At 36.6% G+C, this 13,036-nt stretch overlaps 1 protein-coding gene across 2 annotated transcripts in view; it reads left to right on the top strand.

Annotated features, from left to right (window-relative positions):
• Positions 1-13,036, top strand: part of RTN4IP1 (reticulon 4 interacting protein 1) — a 37,567-nt gene continuing 24,531 nt past the window's right edge. For both annotated transcript variants that reach the window (XR_010023650.1, XM_063097689.1), the window contains exons 1-4: positions 1-720; positions 6,310-6,461; positions 7,268-7,336; positions 8,308-8,432. Coding sequence is in view for 1 of the 2 variants with exons in the window: in XM_063097689.1 (XP_062953759.1) it covers positions 447-720; positions 6,310-6,461; positions 7,268-7,336; positions 8,308-8,432 (620 nt within the window). In the remaining variant the exon portion in view is untranslated. The remainder of the gene's footprint in view (positions 721-6,309; positions 6,462-7,267; positions 7,337-8,307; positions 8,433-13,036) is intronic.

The raw sequence follows: 13,036 nt of genomic DNA, 5'->3' as shown, positions 1-13,036 counted from the left end.
GCCAAGGAGAGAGGGCAGGCAAGGAGACTCCGGGCCAGGGTCGCGGCGGGAATTTCCAAGAATTGGATCTTCGGTGGCGTCGGGATCGCTAGCGGTGTCTGCTTTTCCCATCGAGGGTTCCCAGGACAGGACAAGGATTTAGGGGGTTGCACACCTTGGTTTTTTTGTTTGTTCGTTTTTTAAGGGGGAGGAAGGAGTAAGGGAGGGAGCAGAATGGATAGAATACTGACTGGGACGTTAACTGGAGCATTTTAGATGCGAAGAGCAGAATGACAGTTTCATATTCTTCTTTCTTCAGTTGCTGCATTAGGTTAACTTCATTTTCGAATGCTCAATTTTGAAACTAGCCAGTGTGTGTGGCAGGATTTTACTGAACTTGGGGGTGAGAATTTGATCCAATCCAGGTGCATTTTAATTGGGTCACGCGATTCAACCACAGTTACACGATGGAATTTCTGAAGACTTGTGTACTTAGAAGAAATGCATGTACCGCGGTTTGCTTCTGGAGAAACAAAGTTATACAAAAGCCTTCAAACAGAAAGATTAGTACTACCTCTCCAAGGAGCACTGTTATGCCCGCTTGGGTGATAGATAAATACGGGAACAATGAAGTGCTTCGATTCACTCAGAACATGATGCTACCTATCATACACTATCCAAATGAAGTCATTATCAAAGTCCATGCTGCGAGTGTAAATCCTATAGATGTTAATATGAGAAGTAAGTTTTCAAAAGACATTCTTGGTTACTTTTTTTAAAATCAGAATTTAATCAGGCACACACGTTAAAAACATCAATTGTTATTTGACTACAGTTCTTTGATTAACACAAAGGAATCATTTGGGTTTTTGACAATACTTATTCAAGTATTATTTCCAAAGTCTTTGAAATTGTAATGGCCAGGGTATACTTTTACAAAATGTAAGTTTGATTGTTTCCATGCTTCCTCAAAATGAAAATTGGGACATAAGAGTTGTGTCCACAGTTGACTTTATGGTGTACTGTTCTGGGGGCTTTGTGATATTCTGAAATTACAGGTTTTAAAGGTGTGGCTATGTTTCCATATCAGTTCAGAATTTGCCTTTTTTTTTTTGATAGTGGATGGCCAAAGGATCTGAACCCTTGACGTTGGTGTTATAACAATTGCATTTTTATAATAATTCCTGTCCTCTTTGCTCTCCCCTTATTCACAGCTTCCATTATTGGTCAAATAGACAAAGCAACAGAGCAGGACTTCAGGATATAGGCCCAGTACTTTCCTCAGTCCTGCTATTGCATTCTGCCCTCAGCAGTTAAAATACACTTTCCTGTAACTCTCCATCCTAAATGGGAATTATGTTATCGTCTAAATTTCTGCTACAGGATATTGACCAAGCTTGGAGAGCATTATATTCCTTAAATATATACTGTGCAATTATTATAGTGCTGAAAAGATTATTAGGATTTGTGAATTACTTTAACTTTGTAAAATAATGACAATATCATCAGTCTTGCTTATGGGAACTCATCCGTGTTTTATGAAGAAATCGAAAAACATCTTTTGGTATGATTATCCTCAGTGTTAGTCACAGGTCAGTTAACTTCAATGTTTTAAGTAAGCTGCCATATGCAGTTTAACCATGGGTCAGTGTTTTGAAGAGCTTCTGTATAGACCTACAGATATATTGAATAGATTGCCTCAATAACAATTCTCGTATATGACCTGTGCATGATGAATTTAATTTCTTTGTTCATATACCTTCTTTTCCTTTCTTCTCTTTTTTTCCCCAAGAGTGGTATGATAGATTAGGGTAGCAATTCTCAAATTTTTTGGTTTTGAAACCTCTTCACATTCTTAAAAATTATTGGGCTTTTGTTTATGTGTCTGTATCTATCAATATTTACCTTATTAGAAATTAGAACAAATTATTTACAGTACAGTAAACTCCTTTTGTGTTACATTACAAAGTTAAATCAGAATAAAAATATAAAGTGACATAAAAATAATGACTAAAAGGTATATGTGAAGCACTGAAACAGGTAGGAGTTGCTAGAGCCTCGGAATCTACCTTCAAAGAGCTTACAATGAAAAATAACTATTTTCCAAAATAAGTAAAAACATTTAGTGAGAACACTAGTATGGTTTTACACTTTTGCATATCTCTTTGCTGCCTGGTTTAATAGGACAACTGGATTTTCATATTTACGTCTATAGCCAGTCTGTTGCAATATATATGATATCTGAAGTAATGAGGAAAAGCCAGCCCCACATAGATAGAATGTTGGAAAACAAAGAGCCTCTTAGACTCCTTGAAAAGATCTTGGGACATACCAACTTTGGAGAACTTCTGTATTAGGGAAATAAAGTCCAAAATTAGGTTCTTTGACTAATTTTGAATGCTGTTATTTCTAAGTTAGTATATCTAGACCTGTGCCGTTCAGTATAGTAGCCACTAGCCACATGTGGCTATTGAGCAGTTGAAATGTGGCTAGTGAGTGTAAAATACACACTAGATTTCAAAGTCTTAGTAAGAAAAAAAAAGTAAAATGTCGCTTAAGAATTTTGTATTCAGCCCTGTAAACACCAAGGTCACAGGTTTGGATCCCCATACTATTTTGGATGTATTAAGTAAAATATTACTACTATTAATTTCACTTTTTTTTTTTTTTTTTACCTTTTTAGTGACTTCTAGAAAATTTTAAATTACATGTGTCGCTTGAATTATATTTCTTTTGGACAGAACCTATCTAGACAATGTGATGGGATAACTACTATAGGTTGAACATCCCTAATCTGAAATCCAAAATCTGGAACTTTTCAAGTGCGGGCCTGATGCGACAGATGGAAAATTCCACACCTGACCTCATGTGTTGGGGTCATGTGTTTCATGAACAAAGTAATTTAAAATATTGTATAAAATTAACTTCAGATGATGTGTATAAGGTGTATATGAAACATAAGTGGGTTTCGTGTTTATACTTGGGTCCCATTTCCAAAATATCTCATTATGTATATGCAAATATTCCAAAATCTGAAAAACTGAAACACTTCCTGTCCCAACTATTTTGGATAAATGATGTTTACTTGGTCAGTACACATTTCTTTGGGGGAAGAGGTTTGGGGAAAGAATTTGTGGCTTGAAAGCTCTGTTAAGAATGAATTGAAATGAACTTGCTATGATGCAATTTGTATTCTTTTCGTTTGTTTTGAAGTAATAATTGCTACTACTAGTTGAGTATGTTGTTTTACTATATTCTTTTTATGATGTGCTTGAAGATAATTTAGTTTTTATAAGATATGTCTTTAAGTGGTAGGTTTTACCCAGTGGTTACTTTTCTCATCTCCTTTGGTTATAAGCTGTTTGAAGGTGGATCCCATGCTTTCTCAGCCTGTCTGAGTGCTTCACATATGTAGTTGTCATTCAGTCATTATTGTTAATGCCATTTTATATTTTCATTTTGACTTGAGTTTGCAAACTTAAATTAACAGTATTTTATCCATGAGTGATTTTTACGTTTTGTCTTCATTTTGGTGTGTTGGCTTTTCATTTCTTTGAATACATATGAGTAATTCGTGTTGTGTACATTTTCATTTCAGTAGAATGGCTGCCTCTGGACTTTTCTTGACTGCTATTAATCATATAATAGTATAACACATTTTACTTTTATGTAGTACTTTTGAGAGTCTGTGTTTTTTATGACTTGGTAATATTATTTGCAAGTTATCTTCTTTTTTTCCTGCCCACGGTTTCTTTTTGTGAATGTGTTATTGTTATTACAAAAGATATCTGAAATGATAGCTTGGGGAAATAAAATAATGAGTAGAAGATTGTAAATTGTAGAAAGCAGTTATTTCCCTTGGCAAGGAAGTAAGAGACATGTCTACTTTATTTGATAGATGAAGGCTAGCTTGTTTTTTATAGATGGCCACTACTGTTGGACATAAGGTAATAAATCATAGAAATGGCTAAAGAAATGAGTAATTTTAAAAACAGGAAAAAAAAAAAAAAATCCCACAGCCAACAGCATCATACTAACAAAGCTTGGTTTCTTTAGATAGGATTAAAGTCTTCGAAACTGATGACAGATTTAGGATTTTCCAAATCAACTCAACTCTCTGAACAAGTCAAAGTGGCCCTCTGTCAATGGGGTGAAACTCTTAATGGCCCCATTCATTTGTGTCACCAAACAGGTTCTCAATGACTAACTACCAGCTAGCTGTATTCTGGATTTGGGGCTGCTTCAGATAGTACCAGTGAGCCAGGGCTATTTAGTTGATGCATGAGCATATCGGAGTGACCAAGAAAACTGTTTATAAACAGCCTTGAGCTGTGTACCTCAAAGAGGACTCTATACCCCTAAGAGGACTGAAACCTTTTTGCAGCTCTGAAACAGTAGCTAAAATTTGACATGGCTGAATGCCCACTTCTGTTGCTCAAACCATGTAGGGGTTTCATTGAATAATTGTTTAATTATGTTTTAGCAGTAGAAAAGGAATGTGAGACAGGAAAAGTTAGGCATGTGACTTTTATGAGCATTACATGTGAAGTTTTTTTCCCCCTGACAAAGCGCAGTCCTAACTAGCCAGAGGGCAGATGTGTAATGTTGGCATAATGGACACTGGCTTAGGTTTTCTGGGACTATCCCAACGTTTAAACACTTTCTCCCACATGTCTTGATTTTTTTTTTTTTTAATTAGAAAAACAACTTCTGTAAGCTACCCAACTGTCCATCTCTCTCCTGCACCCTTTGCCTTTGCTCCTGCTGTGTAGACTGTCATTGCTGTCATCTAAGGCCAGCTCTCCCTTGTGTTCTTCATCCCCTCCCCTCTCACCTGCTCTTGGGTGTTATTCCAGCAATTCTCTCCTCATCATCAGTTTTTTCCTTTCTCCTGGATCATTCCCATTAGCATACAAATTTGCTGTTATTTCTCCTCTCTTAAGAGGAAAAAAAAAGGCCACTCAAAAATCCTTTCTCCATCTCAGTTGCCCCCTCCAGGTAGTGCTCCGTTTCTCCGCTCCCCTTTGTAACAAAACTCTTTGAAAGAGTTGAATTTTCTCAGTGCCCCCAATTCCTCACTTCCCATTTTCTCTCAGGTGCAGCATGCCACAGCAACTGCACCTTTCAGAGTGACCAGAGGTCTCTGTGTTAGATCCAGTTTTGTTTGTTTTTTAAAAGCCTCTTAGCAGCTTTTGGCCTTATTTGAATACCTATCTTCCCTGTCAGCAGCGTTTGACTTCTTTTAATGACCTTCTTCAGCTGGCTTTCAGGACACCTCTTACTTCACAGGGCAGGCCTTCTCAGGATCCTTTGCTGGTTTCTCCTCATCCTCGAGATCTAGCATTGTACTGCACCCATCCACCCACCCCTGGGAGTCGGCGAGGAGACTATGGAGTGGTTCAGTGATTCTGGAGTGTGCATTGTTAGGTAGGGAGTGGTACATGATACTGGAGAGGTAGGCAGGGTGCCTATCTTAGAGAACCTCATGTAGTAGAAATGTCCTCAGGAAAACGTCAAGCAGAAGAGAGAAAAACAGATACTTTTGTGTCTTAGAAAAGTCATTTTATATGTTGAAGCTATATAATAAACTACTTTGGATTATTTTAGATAGAGTAGCCAATTTGAACAAAAAAATTATGATTAGAAGAATGTTTTCAGTTTTATTTAGCTGATATTTATGTAAATATTCTTAAAAATAAAAGAATATATATAATAAATATATAATAATAAATTAACCTAATTTCACATGTCAGAACAGATGCAGCCAAGTGGCTCTTTTCCACTCAGGAATCTATGCATTTATTCCAAAGATGATGTTCTAGAAATATTTTTAGGAGGTAGAGACCATTACTCATAGACCAGTGTATCAAATACTTTATATCCATACCTTATTTATTTGTTTATTAACGTCAAACAGCTTTAACATTCATCTTCACCACACTTGGCACTTATCAACCTTGTTGTTTAAAAAGCACATGAATGAATAAATTAGTATATAAACAATCTTCAAAGAACAAAGTAAAACTGTATAAAAGAAAGTACTGAAACTGTATAAAAGCCCATTTTAAAATTGGAATTTCAGTAACATTTTCAGCAATAGTAGCTTTAGTTTACTGAGTGATTATGACTTTCCAGGTAATTTCCTTTGAAAGGAACAACACATCCTTTTTATGCTTTCCTGTGTGATGGCAAAAAAAGTGATAAGATTGGTTACTTTATATTCTATATCTTGAGGATCTAGAATTGTACCTGGCCTATAATCCTGTAGTAGTTTTAAAATTATCTCATTCTTACTTTTGGAGGAAACAGATTAATTGTATTTTTTTATAGGTGGTTATGGAGCTACAGCTTTAAATATGAAGCGTGATCCTTTACATATTAAAACCAAAGGTGAAGAATTTCCTCTGACTCTGGGCCGGGACGTGTCTGGCGTGGTGATGGAGTGTGGGCTGGATGTGAAGTACTTCAAGCCTGGAGATGAGGTGAGTTAGGAAACGTCGATATTCCTTTTCTAAATGTGCAAATTTCATTCTGTTTTTTGAAGTACACATATTCTGTACTGTTGACCTTTTTTCTTCTTTTCAGTAAATGTACTGAGCTTTGACTGAACCTTCATTTTCTTGATTCTGTTACATTTTTTACAAACATTTCCAAAATAGCTTGACTGTATTTGAGTTTTGTAAACTTAATGCTTAAGAATTGCAAGACTTTAAAATATGTAGGATTGGGACTTTTTTTTTCTTGAAAGAGTCTTTAAGTGACAATTGCTACTTTATGGATTAGATGACTTTAAAATAGTTAAAGTTTGGTGTAATCACCTGTCACTTGTCATTTTGAACATTTGTGTCACAGAATTACAGTGAGCTCATAATAATAGCTAACACTGTTTTTTTTTGGTTGCTTTCCATGGAATAACTCATTTAATTCCTGTGAAGTAGGTACAGTTAGGCCCAGTTTACAGATTAGGAAGCCAGGCTATAAAGAGGCCTCACAGCTAATAAGTGGTAGAGTCAGGATTCAAAACCCAGAGACCTTGGTCTTATTGGAACTCTAAATAGTCAGTAAATGCACCAGGATATACTGGCATCACTCCAGTGTGGTTTGTCTTGATAAATCCAGAATCATACTAAGTAATTTATATCATGTGAAAGTAACTCTTTTGCTTGGTGTATTGCTGACTTGTGCTTTTTTTCTCAGGGCAGGGCATTTGTTAGGGAACATCCTCATACTTAGCTTTTGTTAGAAAATATCTGTTTCTAATGAAGTTGTGTTTTTGTGTATGTTTCAGGTCTGGGCTGCAGTTCCTCCTTGGAAACAAGGCACTTTCTCAGAGTTTGTTGTAGTCAGTGGGAATGAGGTAACTCACCAACTCAGCTGAAATGCTATTAGAAAGTATAAACAGAGATTGACAAATATCTCTGAAATAATTGGTCATTTTTCAGATCAGGTTTATGTTTTATGGGCAGTTTCGAAAGAGCTAAGATAGAGAACAGGAATTTTTGAAAGATTAAAAAGTATTTGGTGTCATTTAATAACACTGCCTGCCAAAGTGATTATCTTTGTCTCATGGAACAAGGATTTGGAATGAGTTCTAGAACCCTGCTGTGTTACTTGGTTTTACCGAGTATAAGTAGTTGAAACCAAATATACCCAGTGGAGAGTACAGATTAATCATAGCAGAGGCATGGAAGTATCAAGCTGTTTTGAATAACTTTAAAAGCAAGAGTCTAACCAAATATAGTCAGGAGACCTGACAATTTGAATAGAGAGAAAGAGGTTACTACTGAGGAAATTGGCTACAGAAGGGAGGGCAGGAAGAGAAAAAGGGACATTACTGAGAGTAGAAAAAACCTAGAGAGATTGCTTTCCAGAAAGTGGGAGTAAAGGAGACTGTCGATCTCAAACGAATTAGAATGTGTTTATGAGGGTTCAAGGTTTATTTGGATTTATTACTCACTATAGTCAGGACTCATGGGATTATTGAGTGTAGTCTTTTTATAAAGACCAGTTTTTATAAGGATTCAATAATGTTTGTAGGCTACGTTTTCAGATAGAGCTACTTCACTGTTTATAAAAACACAGTGAAGTAGCTCCATCTGATAGTATAGCCTACAAACATTACTGAATCTCTGTGAAGCAGGTAGAGCAATTTGGAGAATATTCCTTAGAGATAATCTTGGAGTAGAATATGCAATAAACACCGAAACTGGAAGAATTTTACAGATTTATCTATGATAATAGTTGGATTCCTATGAAGGTAAATGTACTTAATTGTGTTTATAGGTTTGTAAGTCATTTCATATTTTTGACTGTTGTCTTCAAATTTAGGTCTCTCACAAGCCCAAATCACTCACTCATATCCAAGCCGCCTCTTTGCCGTATGTGGCTCTCACAGCCTGGTCTGCCATAAACAAGGTTGGTGGCCTGAATGACAAGAATTGCACAGGAAAACGGTGAGTGTATCCATGGCGGCATCTAAACCTCTCTTCTTTCCTTCTGTAACTTCTTTGCAGTATATTTGTCAGAAGCATTGAAATTAGAATCACTTATATGAGCAGAGTTATTCTAACATTTGAAACAATTTCCAAAGAACTCTATTTGTGTCAGTTTGGACTTTTTTAACCTTATTCTGTTAATTCTCAGCCCAATTAAATGTGAGTTTTTAAACTGAGATGGTAGATGGGCTTTAGGAGTCTGAACCTTCTAAAATAATGTAGGGCCGGCTGATTATTCAACTCAGTTGGTTAGAGCTTGGTGCTGATAACACCAGCGTCCAGGCTTTGATTCCTGTACTGGCCAGCTGCTAAAAGTAAAATAAAATAATGTACAATTTTGTATGTGAATCTCTGAGAAGAAGATCCATAGCTTTTATCAAATTCCTAAAAAGGTTAAGAATTACCCCTAAAATTTCTGAAGAATGATGTGAAGGTTTTTTTTCCTACTATGTTACCAAGAATTGGTCCCACACTAGCATATTTTAGGAAAACCAGATATAAAGGGACTGCAAAACACTACTGAATATTCTTGAGTTCTTTTAGTGCAGTGCTTGATATCTTTTAGGTCAATTCTGGTTCTCTAGTGCCTTGAATGTGCTTGTTTGAGTTAGCAACAACACAATGACGAGAAATGTGACATGTGCTTGAGTTCATACCCCGATTCTGCTACTTTCTAGCCAGATGACCAAGTCAGTCACTTTCTTCTGTGAGTTTGTTTTAAGGGCTAAATGAGATACCCATAAAACTGGTGGCACAGGTCGTGGCACGTGGGAGGCACTCAGTAAACTGGCTACCGTTATTAGCAAGGAGACTATAATGTTCTTTGTATTTTAGAAAGTTGACATCATAGGGAAGACTGATTTTGATTTTTGGTGAGACAACTGGGTTCTAAGAACCATTTAATGGTTGTACAGAAGGAGAGAGCTATAGGTCAAATTATAATAAATTTAAATAACAGGCTTTTTTATTACTAAGGATTGTGCAAGTAAAATAAAATCTGTGTCATGCTATACTCCTATTTTGAAACATCACATTTTTCATTTAATGTGTTGGGTGATAGAGCATTGAATTGAAAGAATGTTTAATCACTATATTTCTGAAAGTACTGTCGTTTAATAGCTGTTTTTCTGAAAGCATTGTGAGGACTATTCATCTAATCAGGTGCTATCCTTTATCTTAGAATTCAAGGCAAATATTTATTCTAAAGGTCAACCCTGTTTATTTTTCAAGCTTTTGTGGCTTATCTTTCCTGAAGTTGCCATTTGGGTCAAACAGTTTGTTTAAATTAAATTAGTTTGACCACAGAGACTTTTCTAATGGTTGTCTTAGTGAATAACCTTGCAAAAATCCTATTCAAGATTGTTAGACCTTTATTATTATTGTAGGCTCTGCAACAACATTGCTGTTTTATTGTATTGTTTTGGGGGTTTTTTTTGTCCTTTAAAAACATTAGATTTTCCATGCCTGCATGACTATATGTTCAATATGGTTAGAGAACTCTCATTCCTCTTGCTGGTTTGGGGCTCTTTTTTAGTATCCTGTAGAAATGATTTAGAGAGAGAGAGATCTAGCTGTCTCATATACATAGGTGTGAGTCCTCAGTTTATTGTTGGCTTTGTGGGTAATTCTTTGTTGTTCTGTTACCTTCTGTTTAAGCAGTAATAGCCTGGAGATGGGAAATTGGAGCCCTGTGTCCTACTCTCCACTCTCCCATTAACCAGGTGACCACATGCTATTTATGGTCTCTTTGCATTTTCCTTTGATTTACTGTAGGGCAGTGTAGGTTGTAAGAAGAGCTTTGAGAACTGGAAAAGTTTTATACCTTATAAGGCGATTATATATTATATTGTATTGAGTCTGTTCATTGATTTAGCCACATGTCAACCAAAGTAGAATGAAGTCCTTTGTAAAGAGCCTTAGTAATTCACATCATGGATTTCTGCTACATTCCTATATACGTAGTGACTTGTAGGATACATATGTCCTGATCCGCAGTTGAGAGCTTGGTGTCTTAATCCATTCAAGCTGTTATAACAAAATATCATGAGCTGGTGGTTAATAAACAACAGAAATTTATTTCTCACAGTTCTGGAAGCTGGGAAGTCTGAGATCAAGATGCTGGCAGATCCCTGTCTGGTTAGGGCCAACTTTCTGGTTCATAGACAGCACTTCTCAGTTCTCCTTATATGCTGTAAGGGGCGAGGATCTCTCCAGGGTGTCTTTTATAAGGCACTAATCCTATTCATGAGGACTGTGCTCACATGACCTAATGACCTCCCAAGGGCCCCACCTTCTAATACCATTACATTGGGGGCTAGGATTTCAGCATATGAAATATGGGGGACACAAACATTCAGGCTATAGCACTTGGCACTTGGTGTTCTCAGAAATTTTAGTTTACTGAAATTAGTCTACTGAAATTACTACACATGGATTTTAATAATGGCCTACCTCTCCAACTACTTGTGAGAATCACATGAGAGATGTGAGCACCTTAATATGCTGTAAAAATACTTCTAATGTAGACATTGCATAATGGGATTTTATTATACTTAAACTCAGAGGTTCCAGTGTTCAAAAAATTGATTTTTCAATTTGACTATTCATTGTGATCGATGGAGCACATTTTGGCTTCTCTAGGCAATAATTAATCTTTTTCTGTTAGCTATTGGCCTTGAGGCATGCTTTAGTCTACACAAAGCAGGTCAGTGTTTGTTATCAAGGACTAACAGTCTGTTTTTTCTAACCAGTTAATTTAAAAAAAAAAAAAAAAAAAGACAAAAACACCCATTAGCACCTTGGAATATTTTATAGGATTTCTTTATAACAGCTTTTTTGAAACTAAGACAAAGCTTTCTAAGAGTTCAATGGTGTTTATCTTTTCCTTTTTTGTTATATAATTATATTTTTGCAACAACAGAATATCGGTGAACTGAGGGGATAATTTAATCTTGATGTCATATGATATTGTCATTTTTGTCCACACTTTGGCATCACTAGAACACGTCACTTGAAATTACTTGTTATTAGCCAATCTGTAGTTTCTTCATGATTTATTCAGTAGGAATACAGAGATAATTTAGGCTCTCAAAATGAGTAGAAATTTTTTAAAAAGTTTTTCACCTGATATTTTTTGAATATGCTACTATCTGATAGTTTTATATATTAGTAGTGTCATGGGTGCACTTGAATATTCTCATGCTGTGCCTGAAATCCATCTCTTGCTGGGAAAGTTGTAATTCACTCTGTTAGGGAAATATTAAAGTGTTAGAAATTTAACTATTCCTCCTCCACAAAATAAATTTCACTTTTAAATTATGTACATTTAAAACTCAATGCAGAGAATTTAGGAATACTTTTCTCTGTTTCGTTTTCGAGATTAGGCTTTATGACAGTAAAATTTTATCATATAGGTGTAAATTAGGTATCTGATTAATTCTGTTTATAAACTCAAAAACATTGGATTTACCCCCCACCTTTGTGCTTACATTGAAATTAAAATGACCGCCTGGTTATTATAGCAGCTTCCTTCTTTCACATGCTTTCTAATGCCTGTTCTTCACCCCGCTACCCACCTGTTTCTCCCCACTCTCCACTCCTGCCACTCTCGTGGATTTTGGGTTTTCATTTGCCACCCATTGGTGGTCGAGTGAGAGCGGAAGGGGGAACAAGAAAAAAATGCCTGCCATTTATTTGCAGGACGAAATTGTGGGGTTGGGGGAGAAGAGGGGAGGAGGATGGAGGCTCTGGCCTGGCCAGTGTTATGCAGATAAGTCTTGCTGGGCTCCCAGGCCTCCTTCCAGGGAACCCCGGGAGGGCTCAGTTAAGGTAAGGGTAAAAACCTCACTCTTGGCAATTTGTATTTTACAGATTAGCTTTCTAAGTGACTGCAGTAGCTGTCTTGGGAGGTTTAGAGGTCCTTTACTCTTCGAGGCACAGTAATCTAGCTTTAGCCTTGCCATTCAACTGCAGCTGCCCTCACCAGGGTCATAACTGGCTAAGTTGCCAAGTCCATGGCCCTTTTCAGTTCCTATTTTACTTGACCTCTCTGCAGTATCTGGCACTGTTGACCATTTCTTTAATACTCACCCTTTCTTCTGATTCAGGGACACTAGACTCCTTTAGTTTTCTCCTTGCCTTTTTGACCACTTCTTTTCATTTTTTTTTTTAAAGTGCCCCCCCTTCCTCCAGTCCTTTCAATGTGCTATTTTCCCAGTGTTCCACTCCATCGTTCCTTTCTGTCTCCCAGGGTTATCTCATCTATTCCCCACTTCTATTTATATTTTGGTAACTTGCAGATCTGTATTTCTAACCCTAATCTCTCTCCTGAGTTCCAGTTAGATGTCCCCTTTTGTGTCTCAGACTCAACTGTGCATGACAAGGCTTGCTGACTACTACCCTGACTCTTCCTCTATATTCCTAATGTCAGTTAATTGTGATTTACCTTAAGCCAAAACTAGATATTGTTCCTAAAACCCTGCTCCCTCCCCTCCCACTGCACAGCTCATTATTGTTCATGTCATGTACAATTTAGGATTGTTGTTAAATTTGGAACGATGTCT

Source organism: Cynocephalus volans, chromosome 5, assembly GCF_027409185.1.
Source record: "Cynocephalus volans isolate mCynVol1 chromosome 5, mCynVol1.pri, whole genome shotgun sequence".
NCBI classification, from domain to species: Eukaryota; Metazoa; Chordata; class Mammalia; order Dermoptera; family Cynocephalidae; genus Cynocephalus; species Cynocephalus volans.
Note: the sequence above shows the minus strand (reverse complement) of the source record. Positions and strands in the feature narration are given on the sequence as shown.